The sequence below is a fragment of the Micromys minutus genome, assembly GCF_963924665.1.
Source record: "Micromys minutus genome assembly, chromosome: 1".
Classification (NCBI taxonomy): Eukaryota; Metazoa; Chordata; class Mammalia; order Rodentia; family Muridae; genus Micromys; species Micromys minutus.
The window spans coordinates 199,207,327-199,232,494 of NC_137969.1; the positions used below are offsets into that span (position 1 = coordinate 199,207,327).

Below are 25,168 nucleotides of genomic sequence, written 5' to 3' on the forward strand. Positions count from 1 at the left end.
ATTTAAAATAATCTGTCATTAAAATACCCTAGCTTACTGGGAACTCTTCTCTTTAGCTGGAGATAGGTCACAGAAAAAAAGAACTCAGGGTGATCTTTCCCTGCTGCACCGGAAAAAAAGGAAGCACTAATTTCACGGTGGTAATAGACATGTGAATTGGCCCTATGATGGTGTCCTAGTAAGACTGCGCTCTGAGAAGTCTGGCTGTGGTGGAATGTACATTAAAAGGAAAGCAGAGACAAAACTCTGACAAATAGAAATCTATTTATCCCAGTACATTAAACATTCGGACCGCTCCATCATGAAACTCTTAGTTCCCTATGCAAAGGGACCACCCTCATCACTTGATAAATACTGTGAGGTGCATCCAGCTTTGGGGGTTAAGAAACAGTGCCATACACTGTCTATAATATGTGATGTCAGGGGATATAAATTATAATTACAGGCATTATTATTCCAAGACACTGTAGCTCCTGACTTATGCATCTGAGTCTCACTCCCAGTTGTCTGCCTTCCAGACTCACTGGGATGTGACAAAGGAACTCTCCTATCAGCCATGTCTGCATGGTCAGGAACTGTTTTCAGTAATAAGAAAACTGTCTCAATAAATCAGATACTTGCATATCTTTAAAATGCTGTTTTTTTTTTTTTTTTTTTACTGTTGCTCCTAAGGTTTTGTTCTCTGTCTGCCTTAAGGAAAGCCGCTAGATTTCAGGCTTTGGGGTAAATCTTCTGAGGAAGGGTGAGCATTAACATTTGTGTAGGTTCTTTTTCATCTTAATCCAACCTTAGTTAATAATCAGAAAATTCTACATAGTGGGTAAGAAGATGTAATTAACCCTTTGACCCCAGAATCTTAATTGATGCCTGTTGAAAACAGTGGGCAGTTAGAAAAATAGATTTTAGAAAGTAGCCTGTAGTCATTCAACAAATTGGTATATAATAGCTCCCTCAACTCAAAAATCTTAAAAATTTCCACAAAACTTTCAGATTAATCACATTTGGTTTCTAGAACTACTGATTGAACGGTTCCTTTCATCTCCCACCTTTTAAAATTGGGATGTTGAAATTAAACCAATATCAGTGTTACCCTTCAAAATGATTAAAATAGTAGGGGGTGGTGGCCAATTGAGGAGGGGCAGCTTTGAGGCAGAAGGGAATGACTTTGTGTATAGTAGCTTGACCATATATATCTCAAGACTGTTGGTAGAGTTGGCTAGAATGATAAGCAGACCATGGAAATGTGGCTAATTAACCAGATCTTAACTTAAAAAATTTAATTTACTCCTAAGCTATATATCACAGTTTTTGTCCTTTGTGTGTGTGTGATCTGTATGTATGTGGGTATGTATATTCACATGTGTGTAGATGTTGATCTGTGTACGGACAACTGTCTGTGCATAGGTGCACATGTCCATGTGTAATTACATGTGGAGCCTCAAAGTGGACTTAGGTGTTCTCCTCAATAGCTCTCCACCTTATGCACCAAGGCAGGTTTTCTTAGGTGAGCCCAAAGCTTGCCAGTCCCGGAGAATCTGGCCAGCCGGCTTATGCTAGGGCCTCCCATTTCTTCCTCCTATGCTGAGATTGCAGGTGGGTCTCCACACTTGCCTGACCTTTACGTGAGTTCTGAGGATCTGAACCACAGTCTTCATGTTTGCACAGCAAGCGTTTCACCTAATGAGCTGTCTCCAGTGCCCCATTGTTATTATGAACTGAGCTGGCCGTGTCTTCAGGACATGTACATATAGATATAGGTCCATTTTAACCTCACCAGAAAGCTGAACACATGTCACAGTTTCTATTTTTGCCATGCAGAACTTTGCCATGCCTCACAGTTCCCCCACTCCCCTCACACCGTAGTAAGTACAAGGGCAGGAACTGCTATCATGAGACGCTCTCCTTTCATGGGAAAGGAGAGCTTTGTGGGTGTGACACTGATGTCTCTTCAGGACAGACACTAGAGGAAGACACTGAGGAAGACTCACACCCAGAGCTGGAGGTTGTTACAACATTCCTAAAACCCAAGCTCTGAGAGGGTTTAATGCAGCAGGATCACCAGTCTAAGCTACATTGTAAGTCTGGGGACCCACATGGGACCCTGTCTTTAACAACAACAACAACAAAATCAAGTCAGAAAGATATGGAGGGAGGAAAGGGAGGTAGAGAAAGAGAAAGACAGGAACAGGGTCTACTTTTACCCTGGTATTCTGAAAATAAGAACATACACAGATGATTTAAATCGCAGGCATCCAAATGTTCAAATACTCTAATAACTCCCTAAACGGGACTCCTGTGGAGTATCCTCTTTGTCATCTGAAACGTGTGACATCAGGGGAAGAGATGGGGATGGGCTCATCAAGTGTGGATAAAGGATTCATTCACTTCTGGTTAAAGAAAGATAAACAAGACAGACCCACTGTTGAGAAATTCACTGCAACAGTAAGCCAGCTGAAAGGCTCCACTATTGTGAGGGCTTTAACGTCATGGCAGCACAGAAGACTCAGACACTGATTGGATAGCTGATCAGCTAAATAACCCCTACACTCCTCAGTTTCCTTACCCATGAATGAGAGTTTCCATGACAGGGAATCATCTTCAGGTCAGCTCCATCTGTCCTTTGCACCTCGGGAACCTTCTGGAACCTTCTGGCCATCACTCACTCTTTTATGACTTCTCCAGTCTCCCTTGCTGAGGCATGCTATGGTTGGAAAAGGTCACCACTCCCTCGGCTCTCTCTGTATTGCAAGTCCAGGCTACTAGGTTGAGTAGGGAATCTAGCAAAGCCCCTTTCCCAGCAGGTTGAAGGGAAGGACCCTAGTTTACCAGAGTAAAGACGAGTAGAAGGAGGATCCTTCCGATGCTTGAGAAAGGAGGCCTTTTCTTCTTGGAGTACTGATGGCTTTCTGTGCCTAACCAGGGCTGCCTAGTTCCATGTGCAGGATAGCTAATGCACTGCACTTGGAAGGTCAGGTCTGACTAAGTACTTTTGGTCATTTTTTCAATGCCAAAAAACAATCCTTTAGCAGTATTTGGTTTGGGGAAAATCTACAGAGCTGGTGTGGTCTGGCAACCCATGTAGAGGTGACTCAGGGACTCTCCTTCAGTGTACACCCCATCGCCCCTAAGGATCTGAGTCTACCATTGGAACAATTCATTGAAAACTATATAAGCAGTGTGTCCCTCTTAGTATAGATGACTTCAGGTACACTCTGAATATCTAACTTCTCTTTAATAATAATAATACCAAATAAAGAGTATTTATTGGAAAGCAGTGATCTATCAGGACTGAGATACAACCTTCCAAAGCCAGATGGGCTTATTACCTAACTTTGATAAGTTTGTTAGTGTCGGTGTATAGAGAATTTATATGATGCAGTTACTTTATAGGTTATTTTAGGAAATCAGAAGATGATGCATGTGACAAGTTGTATGGTCAGAGTGAACTGACACCATTTCTATGTGTAGATTTGCCAGGTGTGTTGTCTGCTTCTCGTAAAACAATGTAATGTGGGTTATTTTCAGAACTCAATTAATTGGAGAGCAGAGGAGGGTCTCTACAGTTTTTAAGCAATGTGGGAAGATGTTTAAAATGGGTCAGAAAACGTGAAAATCCACATATCATGCTAATGTTTAAATGCATGTGCATGTGTTCCCCTGTATATAAATTAATTATCCTAACCTGTTTATCAGAGACTGGATAATTTACAGACTACCGAGGTTCATTTCTCACATTGTTGGCAGTGGGAAAGCCCAAGGTCAGGGCCTTCCTAAGACCTCATTGCGTGGCAGATGTCAGAAGGGCAAGAGAGCAGTGGAGAGGGAAGGCGGGGAAAGAGCTAAATTCATCCTCTGGAGAAGCTGCTCCCATGGTGACTGACCTACACCAGCAAGAGCAGCATCCCCGCATGCCTAAGAGCAGCACTGTCTGCCCCAGCTACCTCCTGGAGGTCCCACTCACCACTGTTGCTCTGGGAAATATGTTTCAATCTCCTGATCCTTGGGGGACACATTTAAACCACAGAATCAGAACATACAGACGGCATTCTTTCCAGTATTCAAGTAGACCAAAATTTATCGAGCTTTGCAAGAATGTATGTTTCTGACTTCTTCCAGACATAGGCTGCTACATGTACAAGTTCGAGGGCTTTGTAAATATCACTAAGATTTAAAAGTTCTTTGTGCAAACAGGCTTCTGCAGCCTATCCTGTTACCGATAGATAATGCAAAACAATACTCGGTAGGGCGGTGCGGCGTATGAAATGCTTTTGATGAGGGGAACTTGAAGCAGACAGCTCCTGATCTGAGTTGAATTTGTGGTCATTTCCACCATTTGTCAAACCAGACAGGAACTAGAATCCTCACTTAGTGAAGTTAGACTGAGTCTTTTGAGGGACAGATGACACTGATGACAACTTTTACTCTGTCCAGTTTTCATTAGTTTCTGCTTTCTGTTTTTGTTCCCAGGGGTTACAGTAGGAACCCTGCCTGTCACAAACAAGCTGGATTGTGGTGTGTGAGGTTTTAGCCCAGACACACTCATCCACAATACACTGATTCTTCCTGTTTTATTTACCACTATAGGTACCCAGTATGTGGAAAGCATCCTTTATTCATTAATAAATTATTTATATTCATATCAATCAAGTAGTAGAATTTATTCCCCCTTCCTTTCATTAATTTTTATTCCTTAGCAGAGGAGCTTACTGATTTAAAGGTAGTTACCCCTGAATCTCTTCCAAATAAAGGTGATGTCTCCTAAACTCAGCATGGCCTTAATACATCTTGGTCAAAATGACAAAGACATAAAGAAACCTCTGAAATATAAAAGATCTGTGGTCTTTAGCTCACTAATTCATACATATAATGCAATAGGAACCAACTTAGGACTTTTATTACACATGATGAAAAAATTGCCCCGATTCTCTTTATTCCTTTATTAGTAGTATCTCTGTGTATATGTATTAACTTGGTTATTCTTTTTCTTACAGTCCCTGGATGGCTTCGTATTTGCACTAAATCAAGAAGGAAAATTTTTGTACATTTCTGAAACCGTCTCTATCTACCTAGGCCTCTCACAAGTAAGTTGAACAATTTAGATTCTTGGCACTGAATTCGAAGGCTCCCTCAGCCCACTGTTTTTCCTTCTAAAAGAGATGCTCTGTTTGGCATGAATTGTCTAATTTATTCTTTAAATTCTCTGCCTGACTCTTCTAAGTCAGAGAAGCCTGTCTGTGTTGGGCTTTCAGAATAAACTTGCACTCAGAAATTTGAGTTTCCCTCCCCACCCCACCCCCAAGGATCATTATTAATTTATTGAGAACAAATGAAGTTTCTTCCCTTGGTTGTTTTGAACTTTGAAACCCCGGTGCCCAGTAGGATAGGGACACACTAATAGTGCTTCCCTTGTGTCCTATTACTGGATGTTTATGGAGTGCCCTGTGCTATCCTGGGAGCTGACACAATGGCAGGAGTCATTTGGAGTCAAGAAATGCTGAAAGACACCATTAAAATGTGTTGCAGGGAGGGTTCCTGCCAGGAGAGAGTATGCTACCTTGGCAAAATCTGCCTGGTGCTGGAAGACAATTTCATAAAATAAAGCTGCCTTTCATGGTTTGCCATTTAATTGCTCACATGTGTTTGTCAGGGGGTAAAAGAAGAAAATGCAGAGGCTTGTAGGGCAAGGGACAGAATCCTTGATTTTCCTCCAGAAACACAAATACTTGGATTCTGCTGCATTCCAAGGCCCAGGCTGCAACTACAGATTGCCAGCCTATCCTGAAATAAGGTCTTCCACTCAGCTAATTATCTAGATGTTTTTGCCATGAAAGCACCCAACATCTGGGTAGCTGTCCCGGCACAGGTGATTGGATGAAACTGACCCTTTTCATGTGGTGGTTGAAGAAAGGGACATGCGGCCTCTGCAGGAAGGTTTTATATGTCTCTGATGGTCTGCCAAGCTGGATAAGCCACCTCTCCTTCAACTGCCTCCAGGCTCACAATGGAGATAAGAGTCTCTGGTCTCCTCATAAACTGGTCCCACCCAGGCTCAGAGCTTCTGAAGGTTGGCACAGCTCAAAGGAAACATACAGATTGGCTGGAACCTTCTGGCTGTTAGTGGGGTTTACTGGGAGGCAGCTAAATCAAGGAAGACATTGGGAAATAATAGAGAGATTTGGCATTTGAGGAGGGCTGGGGAAGGAGCAGAAACCCTGCCAAATTTGATTATTTGCTGTTGAGATTCCAAATGGGGGATGCAGTCATGAACCTTTCCTTGGAGGACGTGTGTGCTCTTGACTGTAGTGTGCACACCAATTTCTGTGGACTCCCGAAAACCAGGGGATGAGATTTGACTGGTGTTGACTTGGTCCGAGTTTTCTATATCTCCCGAGATCTCTCTTTTTTGCAGCCGAAAGGAGAGATTTTAAACCTCATCTTAATCTGTTTGGGTATCACAATTCTGAGTGGGATGCACCCCTGTGTTGTTAACACCAGGTAGAGCTGGGAACCCACTGTTGGGGTTCTCTGATGCCACACTCCTGGTTTATGTGGAGTATCCAACAGAGTTTAATAAGCCACTAAAGAAGAAGAATGAATAATTAGTTTAAGCAGGTAAATGCTAATTAGGGAACTCCTGAAAATCATCCATTACAGACTAGCTGCACACACATTTTACAGCCCTGGTTAGTGGTGTAGTCCAAATCCTGTCAAGGCAACTGCATTTTCTGTAATTGAGATGTGTATGTTTGCTTTGCATAACAGATGGCTCTGTATGCGTAGACTGATAGCTAGGAAAATAATAATTGCATTATTCTGGCCAAAAGAATATTAGCTCTTGGGTTTTGGCCATTTCAGGCAGTCCTCCTGCCAGCACAGCATATGCACATATATGGATTGGGTTTTCAAGGAAATTGATGCGTCTGGAATAGTGTGGCCATCTGAAATATCATCTGTTCAAGGGAAATTTGGCTTTAACCCTGTGCTGGTTTTTCCTTTCTTCCTCTGCATCTCTGCTCTAACACTGAAGGCTCTTTTCTTACAATGAGAAACAAATAATGATGCTTTCTAAAGCGACCATATAAAACTGACCCACGGTCAGGCACCTTCCATGAGGCCAGCCACTCTTCTTCCTGGAATGGCAGTTTGAGTGGACAGCAGGAGTCAGGGGGATGACTTACAGATGCAGATCTGGGCCACTCTATGCTTGGCTATCTCCTGTGGGTCCTACAGTGTGGATGTCAACAGGTATGTCCAGGAAGAGGCTGACGGAGTGATGGATTTGGAAGCAGTATGTAGCTACAAAGATGAGGGCATAAATTGGGAGATGGAACATTTTTGCCCATACCAACTTAGATGAGTTTAGAACAGAAGTCTAAGGAAAATTCTTGGTTGATATTAACATTGTACATGTTGTAAAGGCAGAAACCACAACTAAGAGGCCTCTGCTGAACTCTGAGATGTTTTCAAAGGAACTGAAGTTCTGCATCTGAACAGGAGCATAAAGGTCCCTACATCATAACCCTTCCTGGGTGTCTCTAGTTCCATCTTGAGGAATTGAGGTGCAGGGTTTTCAAGGGTGACATCCAAAGAAAGTACGTTCTAAGCATTTGTTCTTCCAGCACACACACTTGACAGATATGCCTGCACGTCTTCGCAGAAACGTCAGATGTAACCCAGTGTTCTTAGCCTATGTGGTTAGCTTGTTAAAGTCTGGACAGGAAGAATGCATCCATTCCTTCTCATGTGGATTTGCTAAAGAGCGTGTGACTGTTCTTCCGGGCACTGGCTGTGGGCGTGCAAGCACGGCAGTGTCCGAGAGTACAGCATAGTTACAGCTGCATTTCTAATCACATAATGGTCCTGTCTCCATTTTATTCTCCTCACCGTGTGAAATGGCTTAGGCTTAGAGGAGAACTAATGTTCACTTTTGCACATGAGGAATCCAAACGAGGAACTTCCACTGAGCACTGTGGGGCAGCCTGGGCCACAGACAGCCAAGCCAGCTTCCGTGTCTGCTTATCTAAAATCTGTGCCTTGAATTTGTGGGCTACTTACTGCAAAGTATTCATGTAGCTTTGGGATGATGGGACTGGCTTGAGCACTAGTGGAGGCCCAGCAGCCTCCTCTGCCTTGCCAGATAGATAATAGAGAGATTGGAGGTAGATAGATAGATAGTTAGATAGATAGATAGATAGATAGATAGATAGATAGATAGATAGATAGATAGTTAGATAGATAGATAGATAGATAGATAGATAGATAGATAGTTAGATAGATAGATAGATAGATAGATAGATAGATAGATACATAGATAGATGATAGGTGATAGATATTGATAGTTGATAAAGAGGTAAAAGATAGATGATAAATATTGATAGATGATATATAGAGATGATAGAGATTGATAGATCAAGATAGATAGATGATAGATATTGATATATGATAGATATATAGATAGATAATAGAGATAGATAGGTAGATAGATAGATAGATAGATAGATAGATAGATAGATAGAGGTGATAGGTAGATAGGTAGGGAAAGAGAGGGAGAAAGAATACTTAGCTTCTAAGGTACAGTTTGCCTTCATAAGAGACAGTGACTGCCAGGGACGGGGATCACTGCCCTGAGGGGACCCACCTAGCAGTGTGCATTTGTTCTGCATAGACTGAATGCTGTGTGTCTGGCGACACCTCGAGCTGGTGGAGCCGGCTCTGCTCCCTGCCATGATAGAATTGGCAGGACTGAAAATGAAAAGAGAGAACAGAATGATTCTCCCAGTGGTGAACGTGCAGCCGTGCTCTGAAGCCAGCTTTGAGGAAGTTGCTTCCAAAACAGAAGGAGCATTCTCAGCAGATAATCCAAAAAAGCCATCATGTGATAAACAGAAAGCATCTCTACTTGATATCAGACTTAAAGCTTGGGAAAATATTTCTGTATTGGCTATATCTCCTCTTTCCAAAAGAAGATTTAACATAAATGTATATAGTAAAAAATAATAACAAAATAGAATAAAGAAAAAATAACGATATGTAATATGTTCCCACAGGGGCAGGAAAAACATAAATATATGCTTTAAATATGGCATGGAAGAGAGTTAAGAAAACTATGGTCTCAGCTGGGTGCTTCCTGGCAACCAAAGCATAAAGGGAAATACTGGTCAACCATTAACAACAATGCAACACTACTTCTCAAGAAAACTGACGTTTTTCTTAAACTAAATTTAAAAGTAAAAGCCACATAGGATTCTTTATAGGCTATACAAATTATTATGATTATGACAAATTCATTCAGTATTTTAGAGTTCGGACTTATAAGCCTTCGTGGCCAACACAAATGGAAGAGGCAGAGAACACAGGGCTCAGTGACTGGGGGTAAAAGTGGACTCACAGCTTCTAGAAACACCTCATATGTGAGGTGGGAGATGAAGATGCAGCGTTGGCCAGGGCATTCACCAAATCCTGTGTACAACAGATGGGCTATGGCCTGAACTGGAAACCCAGGAACAAGTCCTCCTTAATGGCTCAGAGGGACAGACATCTCATGCACCAGCTCCCTGCAGTGACTCTGAGCATCCCCCTGCCTTGGTGCGCTCTCTTCCCCTTTTTTCCCCCGGGCCCCACCCTCCTACAAATCAGACTTTGGCCCTGACAGAGTCAGAAGGAATCTCCAGCTGGTTACAGATTGGCTGGCTCGAAGAGAGCTTGCTTAGGTAGAAAGGCCGTGGGATAAAACCTGAACGTGAAACATGTCAACAATATATGTTTTTAACCCATGCAGACGTATATTTACCACAAACTCCTTTCCCCATCCTGCCGTTCATCTCCACGGTTTAGATTCCGCTGCATTTGTTGTATAGAACGGCAAATAAAATTATAGCTACAGCCCACAAATACAAGGTCAAAGAAATGACAGAGCTCAGTCTATTTGTGCAGCTATTCTGAAAGAGAGCCATGGTGCCAAGTGTGGTTTATTTGAATAATAAAGAAGAATTAGATTCCCCTGATAACTTGGCTGAGGGCCAATAAATCACTGGAGGTTAAAGAGGCAGCAACTGCCTCGATTTTCTCTTGCTTTTCCAAGGCATGAGCTCAAACTCTCCCATGCCTTGCTTCCCAATGCAAATCATGAGGTTAGTGTATAGTTAACACTCTCCTTGTGCTCTCTCTCTCTCTCTCTCTCTCTCTCTCTCTCTCTCTCTCTCTGTGTGTGTGTGTGTGTGTGTGTGTGTATTTGTGCACACAATCACTTACACATATGTATGTATATACACAAACACATACATATACATAGACATATTGAAGGCTGAAAGAAAGGAGAGCTAATCTTTCCTTAGGAGTTGTTACTTTTGATTGGCATCAGTGTATCCTAGAGAGCGGGATATAAAGGCCAGAAATGTAGGCTTATTTCAACCCACTCCAGGACTCACAAGGGTGGGGACAAGTGTTTGCAGTTTTACAATTGGTTTCTCTAAATGTATGCAATACTGGGATAATTGGTACTCCTTTACTAAACATGTGCAAATATATCTTCCTTTTACAAGTCTTTCAGGCAGGGATACCCAAGTTTTAAAGAAAAGTAGTAAATTATGCCATTTCCACAGTCCCCTGCCTCCCCTCCCACCACCAGGACGTGTGCATTTTTCTCCTGCACTAATCATAAAAAGTTCATCATCTGTGCATGTAACAAAGAAAAATGCCTCTTTGAACTCGGGAGCTCTGAGGGTTCAGAGACAACTGAGCAAATACAAGTATCAAAATAATTCAGAAACAGTACAAGGCGCGGTGGCACATTATCAATTTACAGCATTTAAATTGATAAATGCTTGGCGGTGACGGCCTACAAGGGCACTTTGAAAAGCAAAGAGCGACCTGGCGAAGAAATTGATTTCCACCCCCCCACCCCCCGAAAATGACTGCATGATGCATCATTTGACTGCATGCTGTCCGAGTGCTTGACAGAGATAATCTCGCCAATCCCACGGGTGACCTTATCATTCTCACCAGTGCAACTTTGTCTACGTTCTGACTTTGTGCATGTCAAGGTTCCTCCCGGCAGGATCCTTGGAGGGGGGAAAGTTCCTCTGTTCAATCCAGATATTGAACTGCTGGCTCTCCCCTTTCCCTTCCACCCCACCCTCCCAAATGGGCAAAGATGCCTCTTTATCCTTCCATCATTCTGAACAGCCGGCAGAGCCTGCGGCCAGCCAGCACTGTGGACCTTTGCAGAGCCCTTGATGGCCTCGGAGTACCCGTAGTTATTAGGTGATCATGGCAAGGATCTTTCTTATCAGGCACTGTCAAAAGATTCCCTAACACACACCATCTGAAGCCGAATGGAAGAAGCTAACCCCTTACTTTCAGGGCTTTTAACTCCCTCTCTTCTCCTGTAACTGTGTCTCAGAAACACGAACCTGTCCTAACTGATAGTTCAATTCGGTGATGGAGGGTGCTGGGCTTATAGCTTTAGAAGTGTGTAGCATTGACCATACTGCCCAGGTAGCATGTCTCCAAGAACTTTGACTTCTGGGGGCCATTTGTAGGCAGAGATTTTTTTTTAGTAAGTGATGAGGTTTCCACAGTACCCTGCCATATCCAAAAGTATTTTCATTCCTAAATAGAGCAGTTGACGATTCTCTACTCTTCATTTCTTCAGTTGACATCCATGGACACATGCATGTTTACCAGGAATCTCCTGACCACACCGCTTGTCCTTAATAATTACAATTCCTGACTAGCCATTTCTTGAAAGCAGCAAATCCCATGCCTGGCTTGGCCCCCCAAAGCTCCAGTCCCCACTGCCTCTGACACCCTCAGTTCACCATCCTCAACCCCTTTTACCTCCTTCTTTCATCCACAACATTAATTCTGAGTGAACAAGACGTGCTTCCTTGCATCTGACAAGATTTGCTGCAGTCTCATGCGACAAAAACCCAACACTCATTCCAGATTCAGAAAGTAGGATTTATAACAGCATTTTAATTTAATGTTGGATGTCGAACATATAAAGAGATCACAGTAGTACTAGAGCTGGAAATTGATGCCTTTTTTATTAGTGTCCTCTCAGAAGTGGGGGAGACGCTGTTTGTGCAGTGGAGCACAGAGCAAGCAGCCCAGTCAGATGAATGAGGATATGCTATCTGCAAGGAATCATATTTCAAGCCACTGTCGGTCTCTATTGATGTGCTCAGAGTTGAAAGGTTATGCTAGTAAATGCCATCCAAATTTCCAGCATTAGAAATCGGTAGAATAATCTGCTGCCTGTCACTTTATGCTCAACCTACATGTACTACGTGGGCATGCTTTACTTATTTTAATTCCAAATTAATTCCTTATTACTAGTGCATTTCTCTCTCTCCTCAATACCTTCCCCAGTCCCCAAGTGGGACTGGATTTTTAACAGGTCTTTAAAGGAGGCCAGTGTCAGTAGAAGAAATTTACTGTGGCATCCGATATGAGAATCATGCTGTTTTTATTTATTCCCAAGCAGAAGGCTAAACCACAGGACCTCTGGGCACAGGGGACCTTTCTAGTCAGACTGAATCACAGGCTCCTACGACAGTTCAGAATAGGCTCGCCATTGTCAAATGTACCAGCTGAAGATCCTCCATGTCTTAATTCTAGCATTAAAGTGAGCAAGAGAAGGAACGAGACACAGTGCTCCCCATTCTGAAGAGAAGGAAATGGAGAGACAGAATTGCTTCCTAAGGAACACATTTGCTTTATTTGTGTGGGCGAAATGCTATTTTCCAGTTCATTTTTTTGAATTAGAACATGGAACAAAAGTAAGGTTCAGGAAATTTAGCCATCAGTCTAAGTCTGTAATTTATTCATTTTTAAATAATGAAACGGTGTTTTTCTGAATTGAGCCATGTATTATTCATGCAGGGCATAGGCAGTGTAATGCCCCTGGATTTCTAGAAAGCAGTGTGTAGTCCTTTGCCTGGCAAGCACTATTTCCTATATGGTATTAATTTTATGACTTATTTTATTATGCAAAGTTGTAAAGATAATTTCTGTCCATAATGTGGTGCTTATGAAGACAATATATGCAAAATAATACCCTGTACCCCAGCTAACATCCTTCCTCAGTTAGCCTGGGCCCTCAGAGAGCACAAGTGAGTGTAAACTGCTCAGATCAAGAACAGGAAATAACTTGACCTGCAGAGAAGGAGGTCAAAAAATCGCTAAATTCACACAAAATCCAAATTTCATCTCTAGATACACAGTTTCAATCTGTCCCCAGGCTTATGGCTAACATGAGACACCATGGGCAGAGGTAACATTGTAGCAATTTCCATTGAAAAAAATAGTAAGAAATTGACTTTGGATTTTTTTGCATAAATTCTAGAACCAGACTGGTAGTCTGAGAATTGATGTTGGTTATAGACACCAGGCATCCTATGGCTTTCTGCTTTGTGTATCCTTGCTCCCTCATTTGGAAAATCTCATTTTCCACAAACCACCTCTTTTAGAAAGAATGATGTCAGCTCTTCAGTTATTTTAGTTATTTTGATTGATATATATCAATATATATATTTGAATGCAGATATGTTAATGAGAAGATACTATTGGCTATATTCTGGTTTGGGTTTTGTAACTATTCTGTTTTTTTTGTCTGCAGATATAAATAATTTCTGGTTCACTAAACAGCAAACCTGATTTTCCTTTGGGCTCTTCTCTCCCTCCCTCCATCCCTCTTTTCTTTTCCTCCCTCCCTATCTCCCTCCCTCTCTCTCTTCCTCTCTCTCTCTCTCTCTCTCTCTCTCTCTCTCTCTCTCTCTCTCTCTCTCTCTCTATCTCTCTCTCTCTCCTTTTTGGCTTCTAGAACTGCAAATTTACCACATTCAATAACAAGACAAAACCTTCCTCGTATGCTGTTAATTTTTAATGTGCTGGCAGATTAAATCTATTGCTTTCGATAGCCACAGAAACTTTTTGAGAGCAGGAGAATGTATGCAAAGAAAAGTTTTTCCTGGGAAGGAAAGAGGTGGTTTGCAAATGTTCATTTTTTCAGGGATGTCTAAGGCCTTGCCACAGTTAATACAGCATACCAGTAAGCCTAGGTTATGTTTTGATAAACCTCAAGGGTATGTGAATGTACTGGCTGGTTTTGTGTCAACTTGACACAAGCTGGAGTTATCACAGAGAAAGGAGCCTCAGTTGAGGAAATGCCTCCATGAGATCCAGCTGTAAGGCATTTTCTCAACTAGTGAGCAAGGGGGAGGGCCCAGCCCATTGTGGGTGGTGCCATCCCTGGGCTGGTAGATCTGGGTTCTGTAAGAAAGCAAGCTGAGCAAGCCAGGGGAAGCAAGCCAGTAATCAACATCCCTCCATGGTCTCTGCATCAGCACCTGCTTCCTGACCTGTTTGAGTTCCAGTCCTGACTTCCTTTTGTTATAAACAGCAATGTGAAAGTGTAGACTGAATAAACCCTTTGCTTCCCAACTTGCTTCTTGGTCATGATGTTTTGTGCAGGAATAGAAACCCTGACTGAGACATTAGACAATAAAATCATTTGGGTAAAGTACCATTGATTGTATTTATAGTCTTGTTGTTGTTTTCTGTTGTTTTGTTGAGTTTTTTTTTTTTTTTTTTTTTTTGCTCATTTGTTTGTTTAGTGTTTTGTTGTCTAAGTTTGGGCAGAAGTACACTTTATATTAAGAATCCCTCTACCCATTTTGGCTTTCTTGGCAGTAGTAGCATTATTCTGAAAAACATGATTTCTTTCAGCCCGTTTTGCAGTGTAGGCAATGGTCACTGGCTACCGGTCGAGAAGGACTTGAAGGGACAGAAATAGCACGTCTCAGTTTCCCATTATTCTGCCATCTCAACTTCCCAGATGTTTGCTCCCACTGTAACACTTGAGTCTGGCAAGTCAACCTTTCTAATTAGTAAACTTGGTATTTATTAGGAGCTAAAGAAAATCTTCACATCATGGACTTGGTCCAACATAGGATAGATGCAGAGAAACACTTTTAGAAAATACCAGCCCCAAGGTAATTCTTTGAGAGGAAGCGTGAGATGTGCCTTGTTTTAGGAATGTTAAAGCTAATGAAATTCCAAATGACTCCACGAACCATCGGTTGGTGCTACAAAACGTTTCTGTGAGTGCTAGGTTGCTTTCTTCTTACTTTTGAACACACAGAGAACCTCCAATCCAATCACCTGAGCAGTGTGTGAAGGCACACAAGAGAGGCCCAGGGATGAGATGTTCAGAGGCATCACGTGTTAGGTGTTTTGCTGACAGGGCTCGCCCCTCCCTGTGAGCATCGACACTTTCTTAGGCTTGGTTGCCCTGTGCCATGAAAAATGTCCCTTGCCACTTATTGAAGTCCGAATGTTGCAGAGACCCAATGATGTAAGTTCAAGAAAAATGGAGGTGAGAACAAGCCCCCAAACCACTGCCTTTTCATCTCCTTGGTTGCAGTTAAGAGCATGGAAGACCAAGAAAGGGTGGTGCTGCTTCACTGCCTTCCAGAATCTTTTCAATCCCAAGGAAACCGGGCCAAAGACTCATTCAGCTCTTTAGCAGAAGCCTGGGCTTGCAACCTCGGGTGTGGTGTACACTGAAATTACAGGAGTTGAGCTGAAGATACTTCGAAAATGTCACAACTGCTCAGTGACACTGGTGATATGTTTATCCATTCATTATCCCAGAGAACACCTGGGGCGGTGCTCAGAAAAATCTGATAGTGCCTTTTAAAATAATTATAAAAGAAGCCCAGATTAGCAGGCAGACAATCCTGAATTACGATGTTACTAATTTCGAACTGTTTGGGGGGCATCAGCTTCCAAGTCACAACAGTGTAATAACTGACTACAACTGTCAGCAGTCCCGTGAAGACAGTGCCAAGTCTGACTATTTCTAAAACGCAAATGTTTCCTGGAGATGACATCCAAGCATTCGTTTTCTGTTTATAAAATTAAGACACTCTGTCAGTGACATTTCCTATTGTCGCTTTCTAGCTGGGTTCTTTTGTAGGTGTTAGACATCTAGTCAGTGGGGAAGCAAGAAAATGAGCCTGGACCAGGATCTAGGAGACCTGACTGGGTCTTATCTCGTCTCCTAACCTTGAGCAGCCCACACTGTCATTTCAGAGCTTTCGAGGGCTTCTGCTTTACAATCTGCCCTCTCGCTGCAGTTCACCTAGCAGTGGGTTCCTGTCTCCCCCTTCCTCACCCCCACAAGGTGCTGGGGCAGCATCAGGAGGGGGAGCCTGGAAGAAGGCTATCTTATTTTTAACCTTCAGAGGAATTTAGCTGAGCAGATGCTACACTGAACTAGTCGGAGTAGAAAAGAAGTAATATGGCTTCTAAAGGGCACAACGCGCATATCTACTGGGCTAAAGTAATTCTGGCAATGCTTCAAAGGATATAACTTTGGATGGCACAGTAGGTAGGCTATGCAGTGAGATCACATATGGCAGGCTGTCAAAGTCGCCTACACTTTCCGTACATTTATATAAGTGCAAATGGAGGCTCTTAGGCGGAGTCCCCAGCAATTTCCTGCTAAGACTGCTTTCAGATTATCTGATATTATTTGACTAAATTATCTCTGTAGAAGCCGAGGACAACTTTTATGATCAAATATTTTGAAATTAGTTTTCCTCGTTGGCAGATTATCTGAAATATGAATTGCTCTCGTTTGAGCACTGGAAACTGAAAGGCTTTTGGTAATGGCAATTATACAAAAGCAAGGGTACTAAAGTGCTGTGTATCCCGCTGAAGGGGATATGTTTATAGGTCAGTGGTGTCAATAACTGGAGTTCTTACAGGTTCCTCGCCGTTACCCTTTCGTTCCCAGCTACTGCAAAGGACAGACTGACGTTCTTTCTAATGAGGGCATTTCATTCTGAGAATGCATACTGATTTTACTGACCCCGGGCGTCTCAACGCACTCAATTCATATTTATTGCATTTCCCGAACCTTTCGCGGGGTGCGTGAGGATGTGGAAAACAGGAAATACATTAAGAACACATAAAAGCCGAACAGGTCTGAGGTGGTGCTCTGTGCTCCTTGACTTGTGCATCCTTACAACTTTCTCAGGAATAGTTTCTTTTTACCCTGCGGCCTTCTGTCTATGGGTGTGACTTCAATGGTCCATGTGCATAAGGGGTATGCTTTACTTGTTATGTACCTACACTATTCAAAATATCTTCAGTCAGGGAGGTTATAATGCTATATATTGTTGGGTGGGATTATTGTTCCCATTTTATAGATAAGAAAACTGAGGTACTGAGATTAAATAGCTTACAACCAGAAATTAACCAGAAATGAAGCTGATCCCCCTGTTAGCCATGGTGACCAGTTGCTTCTGGACAGTTGTAAGTAATTACCTTACCATGTTAATTCATTCAAGTTTAAAAGAACCCAAGACTTGGAGCAATTGAGCTTCCAGCTTAGAGTCATAAAGCAGAGATTCTTTCTATGCTAAAACATGTAAAAGCCATAAATGTATCTGAAAACCCAGATTTTTAAAAATATGCCAAGTTTTAGTAGTGGGGCTTAGTAATCAATAATAAGGGTTTAAACCCAGGAGTCTGTGGTTCTTCTACGTGCTAGAAACGGCTCTAAACCTGTTGGTAGCTGTGGCATCTTCCCTGTTGTCAAGGACACCGTCTCTAAGATGCTGAGGACATGCCAGCCAAGAGACAGTGGCCTTCACGGGGCCTCAAATGTTTCATCGAGTGCTGAATGTTGCACGTTGCCACAGAATCATAGAAATGGTGAATTCGGGTGACTACCTCTGCCTGGAGAAGTTTGTAAAGAATTAGTAGAGAGCTGACATTTCAGGCCTGGTCCTTATAGCCACTTTCCACGTGGAAGGGAGGGGGTGCCTTTGCCAGGCAGAGGCAAAGCACATTTGCACTGTTACTGCTTGTGGTGAGAGAGAGGTCTGCGAAGGGAAAGAATGGGACAAATTGGAAAGGATGTCAGTGAGCTAGGAGGGTGGACTTTGTTCTTTAAAACCTTGGGAGCCATTAAATGTTTCAGAAGGAAATGTACAGTATTAAAATCCATGCTTTAGGAAAAGAGGTGGCAGAGAGTCTCTTCCATTAAAGACTGAAAAACAGAAAATAGTTTAAATTGGGGCATGTACCTGGAAATTCTGGTTGGAGTGATTTAAAAGGCCTGTGTCAAGCAGGGCTGATATCTGGGTGTTGGTCCCATGGAACTAGGGGAAGGAAGTGTTTTATGGCTTAGTTTGGCTTACAGAGTGTGGCCCTCAGGAAGCCTGTGGGACATCTACTGAAAGGGTTTTAGAAACTGGAAAGAGGTTTGAAGTCACAGTCTTAGGTAGGAAAGTGATTGGAGATTAATGGTGCCCACAGCCATGGCAATTAGAGCCTTAGAAAAGGAACTTGCCATTGAAGAAGGAGGGAGAGCTGGGGCTCAGTGGAGAAGAGCACTTGTCTCTCTTGCAGAGGACCAAAGGTCAGTTCCTAGCATCTACATCAGGCAGCCCATCTATGAAACTCCAGCTCCAGATCTGATACCCTCTTATGGCCTTTACAGGCACAGAAGCATGCATATACTTTAAAAATATTTTCATCTTTCTTCTTTTTCATTTTTATGGGTTATTTTATTTATTTATATTTCAAATCCCTTCCCAGTTTCCCCTCCACAAGTCCCATACCGCTGCCTCTGCCTCTATGAGGGTGCTTCCCTACCCTGGGTCAGCAAGCCTCCACAGGACCAAGGGGCTCCCCTCCCACTGATGCCAGATAAGAAAATCCTCTGCTACATATGCAGCTGAAGCCATGGGTCCCCCCATGTGTACTCTTTGGTTGGTGGTTTAGCCCCTGGGAGCTTTGGGGGGGTTGGTTGGTTGATGTTGTTGTTCTTCCTATGAGGTTGCAAACCCCTTCAGCTGATTCAATCCTGGCCCTAACTTCTCCATTGGGTCCCTGTGCTCCGTACGATATTTAGCTGCATGCATCCTCATCTGTACTGGTCAGACTCTTGCAGAGCCTCTCGGGGGACAGCTATACCAGGCTCCTGTCAGTAAGCACTTCTTGGCATCAGCAATAGTGTCTGGGTTTGGTGTTTTTGGGATGGATCCCCAGGTGTGGCAATCTCTGGGTGGCCTTTCCTTCAGTTTCTGCTCCAAACTTTGTCCCTGCATTTCTTTTTGACAGGATGAATTCTGGATTAATATTTTTGAGGTGGGCGGGTGGCCCCGTCCCTCAACTGTGGGCTGTGCCTGTCCACTGGATGCTCTACCGGTTCTCTCTCCCCTTTGCTGGGTATTTTGACTAAAGTCCTCCCCATTGTGTCCTGGGAATCTCTGGGGTCCCTGGCATCTGAGACTTTCTAGTGGCTACTCCCAATTCCCCCTCCCCCACTGCTACACACCTACTTTCAAATTCCTAACCCTCTGTACTTCTCCCCCATTTCCTCCCATGTCTGAACTGCACCCCCTTTTCCCTCCACCTCTTCTCTTCCTCCCAGATCCCTTTCTCCCTCTACTTCCTGGAGATTATTTTCTTCCCCTTTCTGAGTAGTACCGTAGCATCTGCACTTTGGTGTGATCTTCTTTCTTCTTGGGTTTCACGTGGTTTGTGAGTTGTATTGTGGGTATTCCAAGCTTCTTTTTGGCTGATATCCACTTATCAGTGAGTACATTCCATGTGTGTTCTTTTGTGGCTAGGTTACCTCACTCAGTATGTTATTTTCAAATTCTATCCATTTGTCTGAGAATTTCTTAAAGGCATTGTTTTTAATACCTAAATAGTACTCCATTGTGTAAATGTACCATATTTTATGTATCCACTCCTCTGTTGAGGGACATCTGGTTTGTTTTTAGCTTCTGGCTATTATAAGTAAGGCTGATATGAACATATTGGAACATGTGTCCTTGTTATATTTTGGAGCATCTTTTGGGTATATGCCCAGGAGTGGTATAGCTAAGTCCTCAGGTAGAGAGCTATTTCCAATAAGAAGGTAGTCCTGAGAGATTTCCATTTACTCATAGACAAGAGAGAGGAAAGGTTGTATAGATAGATGATCAGGTAATGGATACATATTTATAGAGTATCTTCCCCAAGAATCATAAGAGGTTGTCATTGGGAAAACCAAATTGGGTGTCTGAACTAGAATAGAAAAAAGCCATTCCACCCTCCAGGGAGAAGATGGCCAGTATTCTGGACCACTGGGGAAAGCAGACCCCTGATGCCAAGGGTAAAAGGTGTATTCAGGAAGAGGTTTGATGGTAAAGAAATAGGCAAGGTAGCATAAAGTAAGGGAGCAAGGAAAGGCTTGTCTGAGGGAGAGAAAAGGCAGATAGATGACATGATTAAGTTGAGGCAACTTCCACACTAGGTTGTAAGGCCAGAAAGGGGGCAGGGGAGGAGTTACCAAAGATTTGAGAGAAGGGCCATGGTTTGAAGCGGAGAAGTAAGACCGTGGGAAGGGCACAGAAGCACGTAAGGAAGACCATCTCTCACGTGTTTGCAGCGGCAAAGCTGAAGGACGGGTCTCAGATGGGAATGGGGAAAGGTGAGCCAGAAAGGGGTTCCCACAGTCCTCACCCAGTGCTGTGACTGGCCGTCCTCGGTCTCGCTATGCAGGATTACGACCATGGTGGCAAACACACAGAAAGGTCAGAGCAGATTAGGCCAACCGTGGACTGAGGACAAGAGGACGCCATCCCTTCTCTGCCAAGCCTCATAGAGGTGTGTCGTGGGAAACGTGGCAGGCAATGACGGGTTCCATTATAGGCAATCCCATTGCACTGCCTGCTGTTCAGCGTCACTCTTTAGCCACCCCATGCATCTGCTGCCCATTACTAACAGACAAGCAAGGCCACCAAGCTAATCAGAACCACAGACTGTATTCTTTAGTTCCCACCCCATTCACTTCTGAAACGCCTTCACCGAAAGGGAGCACTTTTTAAATATTTGTAACTTTGAGCTTCCATCTTTGCATGCTCCTCTTTGTACTCTTCCTTGGAAGTCCACAGGAAAGGTAATTTTGCCAGGCCTGCCTGGGTCTGTAGGCTCTGCAGCCATCCTCGGAAGCCGCATCTACAGAGCAGCGCCCGTCTCAGAAAGCAGGCACAGCATAGCCCTTCGGGAAGCGCTCGGTAAAGGAGGCAGCTTGCATCATCGTTTAGAATGCACATTACTGTAAAGTTTTTAAAACACCTCCAGGGTTCAAAGATTCCTTTCTCAAGCAGAGAGAGCTGTTTAGTAATTCTAACTGCACCCCACCTGCCTCGGTGATGATTTGGGTCGTGTCGAAATAGGTTACATTAAACTTTGAAAATGTATCTCAATCCTGGCTTTTGTTGCTTGGAGAAGAAGGGATGGAACAAGGAGAGAAGATGGAGAGGACGCTCCTTAAAGCATAAACGCCCCTTGTAGCTCCCCACCCCCATCACCATCCCAGTCCTTTGCACTGCCTAGCACAAACCTATGGCCGCTGCCGGTCTACACATATTTAAATGGAATGTGTAAAGTAAGCCGTGATCTATGCCTGCTTGCAAAAGTGGGCCTATTAAATGAAACAAATGTGTGTCTGTTTCCAGCGGAGACTGTAATGTGTGGGCTAGTGTAGTGCCAGACTTGCTCTGCATTCAGAGTCATAAAGCACACAGTTTATAGTGCCATATGAATTTGTGGGGCTGATTGTCTTATTATATTCGAGTGTAAATTTTTCGACCCTTTTGGTTCTACCACCATTCCCAGAGAATGCAGGTTTTGTGCTGATACAATGTTTCCTAGCTTTAGGCATGGCCTACGCCTACTCCAGATCGTAATTTACTTTCTGGTGTCTGTCGCCTTAAGCTTGCCTTCTGACTAGCTTGTTGAATGATGTGCTAATCCATTATATTTTTCAGACAAGTGTATCGACCAGTATAAACAGACTGGAGGGCACAGACCTAAATGAAAGCTATGCTTCCCTGAATCATTTAAGAAGCTACGGCTTGGTGGCAGTGTGAAATAACCCAGGTCTCTATGTTAAGTAAAGAAGAGATCTCAATAAATAAAACAAAACATGGAGATCTCCCCTGCCCATGGGCACGAGGCCCCATCTTCATGTGCTCATACTGATTCACCTCTCTTGTTTGAGCGTGATCAGAGGAGCCCACTTTAACCATGTTCCCTTCTGATATCCATCTGGACTGACACCCAGAACTCAGCATCCCCTGGCACCTGTAGCGAGGCATTCTTACCGGATCCTGGGTGTGTTTCACTTGAAGTCACAGACATTAGTGTGACATGTTTATACAAATACAGAGCAGAAATCAGGCACTCGAGGAACTGCGACAGGAAAAATAATTAGCCTTGGATTGTCGCCCTCCAAGTCCTCCTCTTTGAAAGAGGTGTGAAGTGAAGGGGTTTGAGGAAAGTACATTTCAAATGAATCTTTCTTTTAAAAAGAACGTGTCTTTGGAGCCCAAACCAAATCATTTGCAAGGCCAAACCCACGAGAATTCTCTCAGAGAATTACTTCTCTCAAGCTAGGACGTAGCTCAGTCAAAAAAGCTCTCAGCATGTGTGAGGATCTGAATTCAAACCCCAGCATTAAGTCAAAAAGCCAGGCACAGTAGAATGAGTTGAGCCACACACTTCTAACATGCACGCACTCCTGCTCATGCACACACGCGCACTATTTACCTATGTCACTGAGAAAAAAACCAAGCTGCCAAGCTGCTGGTACATTGGTTTGGCCCATCTGAGCTACCACATAGTTGGTACCAAGTGATATGGAGGAAATAGCAAAGCGGCTTGATGGTTCTCTGGTGAGAAACAGACTTCATTTTCTCTTCAGGGGCCTTTGATTCATGCTGCTTTTATGTGCATTTGTACTAAGGATTACTTGTACCTCCTTAGATTACATATTAAAACCATTGCATTCTTCTGATCTCTCTGCTCTGCTTTCTGGGGTTCAAAGCTTAGGTGTGTGTTTCGTTGTTCTGCTCCTTAGTGGTGAGGTACGGTCGGTCTACAGCAGCTACCTCAGAGTACATGCCCATAGCTAGCTGGATGATGGCAGTGATCCCAGTTTGGGGACCTCTTTTGCATGGCATGGGGTACCCACCCTACCTGCTCAACACTACCTTCCTGATCCCTGGCTCTTTTCAGGATGAAGATAATTAAAACCTTATTTTATAAGAGTGGCTGGGGAGAATCTAAGGAATGGTGAAACTTAAAATTCAGAACCTAAAGGTAACACTAACCTCCATAAGGAAAACTGGTTTGTGAGTCCTTCGTCCTAAAGGCCAATAGGCCAATAGCTATAACTTAGATCTGGGAGCCCCCAACCCCATCCCTACCTTGGGTTAAAGAGTCAGTCCTTCTTTTGAGGCTACTGGTAAGAACCTTTTAGAAGCAAGGCTTCATGGGAAACTTTAGGTTACTGAGGCATGCCTTTGAAGGTGACTGTGGGACTCCAGCTCCTTACTACCCATTCATTCCTAGACACCACGAAGTGTGTGCCCCTTGTTGTGATTCACTGCCTAATCAGCTCTCTGTGCCACAAACTACTTGACACCATCAACTTAAGAGTTCTGGAGGCTCCTGTTGCCTCCAGAAAGGTAGCCCAAGGCTCTCATACTTCAAGATGTTCAAAATTCACACCCATCCCACAGATGCCCACCAGGCTATTCATTCTGGTTATGTCTTTCTAAAGCGAATCACTGTGCACAGTTCTCTTTGGTATTCTGAGAGTTGTGAACCTCAGTTGGCCTCCTCCTCACTTTGTTAGTCAGACGAATTCCTGCGGTCACCTTAGCCCACTCAGGGAATAGACAAGCTAGTGATCAGTCCTACATTCTTTAAAAGCATCTACAATGGCCATATTTCTTGGCACTAAATAAATGTTGGTTAAGTATCCTTCAACATTCATAGAGTATCTGACTCATATAAATGGTTGAAATTGTTACTTTTCCTGTTACCATGACCAAAAGTACCTAGTATGAGCAACTTAACATAGGAAGGGTTTTTTTGGACTCATGTTGCTCATGGTTGCTGGGGATTCTAATCCATTATGGAGAGGAAAGTTTAAGAGACTTAACAACAATAACAGCTCAGTCTCTGTTGGCAGGAACTCAAGACAGCTGGTCACATCATGGTGCCCAACTGGGACACTGAGAGTCAGACCCGAAGCAGAGAGAATACAACCTTCAAGGCCCACTCTCAGTGATCCCAGTAACTTAGATAGAGACCATATGTCCCAAAAGTTCTATACCCACCAAGATATCCTAAGTATCTGGAGCCAAATATTCAAGCACATGACCATGATGGATACATTTACATTCAAACATAACATTCTGACCCTTGTCTTCTTAGGTTCATGGAGTTCTTATAATTGGGCTTTTTGATTGGGTTGGTTGGTTAGTTTATAGGTTTGATTTGATTTTTGTTTCATCTGATAGCTTTTGGTTTGTTTGGTTTTGTTGTTGTCTTGGTTACTGTTTGCTTTTGGGGAGAGGGGGATCTGACTGTCCTGGAACTCACTCTCTAGTTCAGGGTAGCCTGAATGTCCTGTCAAGCCTCCTGGTCCAGCCTCCCACATGCTGAGATTTCAGGCATGAGTCAGCATGGCCAACTCTCTATATTTAACCACCCTATCAGTGTTCAAAAGGCCCAAGTCTCTTCTGAGAATACAGTGTTCAGTGTCTCAGTCATGTGGTAGCATCATCCGAGCTTCAAGAATCCCATAGCCCTGTTACCCACCGAATATACGGTTGTCTCTTTTGAGCCAGGTCCACTCCATGCCCACAGCTTTTCTTTGCCAGTATTACACTTTCTCCACTGAAACTTAATTTTGTCATTCTTGGGTACTCCGTGCAGAATCTAAACCTGTTATACTTTATCTCACAAAACATTGCCCCCCCAAACTTAGTGGAAGTCTCTATGACTTGCTAATCTTTGCATTTTGCAGACCTGTGAGACTGGCTTCACATGGATGATAACAAGTTATAATAACAGTTTATAATAGAGCTAAACACCATACCATGGACCCCTTTACTTCTGAATACCTACATTGCTGAACTTGGGGAAACACTTCCCTAGGCATCTCTGTTTGAGCATCCTTATGAGAAACAATTCTTTCAAATGAAGTTTCGGTTTTTGTAATTCCTTAGAGCCTTGGATGGGTAGGGTAATAAACTTAAAATACCCTCCTATGGTCCCAGTACAAGGAGGCAGGTTTCCCTTC

General features: G+C 43.3%; 1 protein-coding gene across 12 annotated transcripts in view; it reads left to right on the forward strand.

The window, feature by feature from the left end:
• Positions 1-25,168, forward strand: part of NPAS3 (neuronal PAS domain protein 3) — a gene marked incomplete at both ends in the record, with an annotated part of 788,566 nt that overhangs the window by 550,168 nt on the left and 213,230 nt on the right. For all 12 annotated transcript variants that reach the window (XM_080928919.1, XM_080928923.1, XM_080928924.1 and 9 more), the window contains one exon: positions 4,992-5,081. In XM_080928919.1, the coding sequence (XP_080785045.1) occupies positions 4,992-5,081 (90 nt within the window). The remainder of the gene's footprint in view (positions 1-4,991; positions 5,082-25,168) is intronic.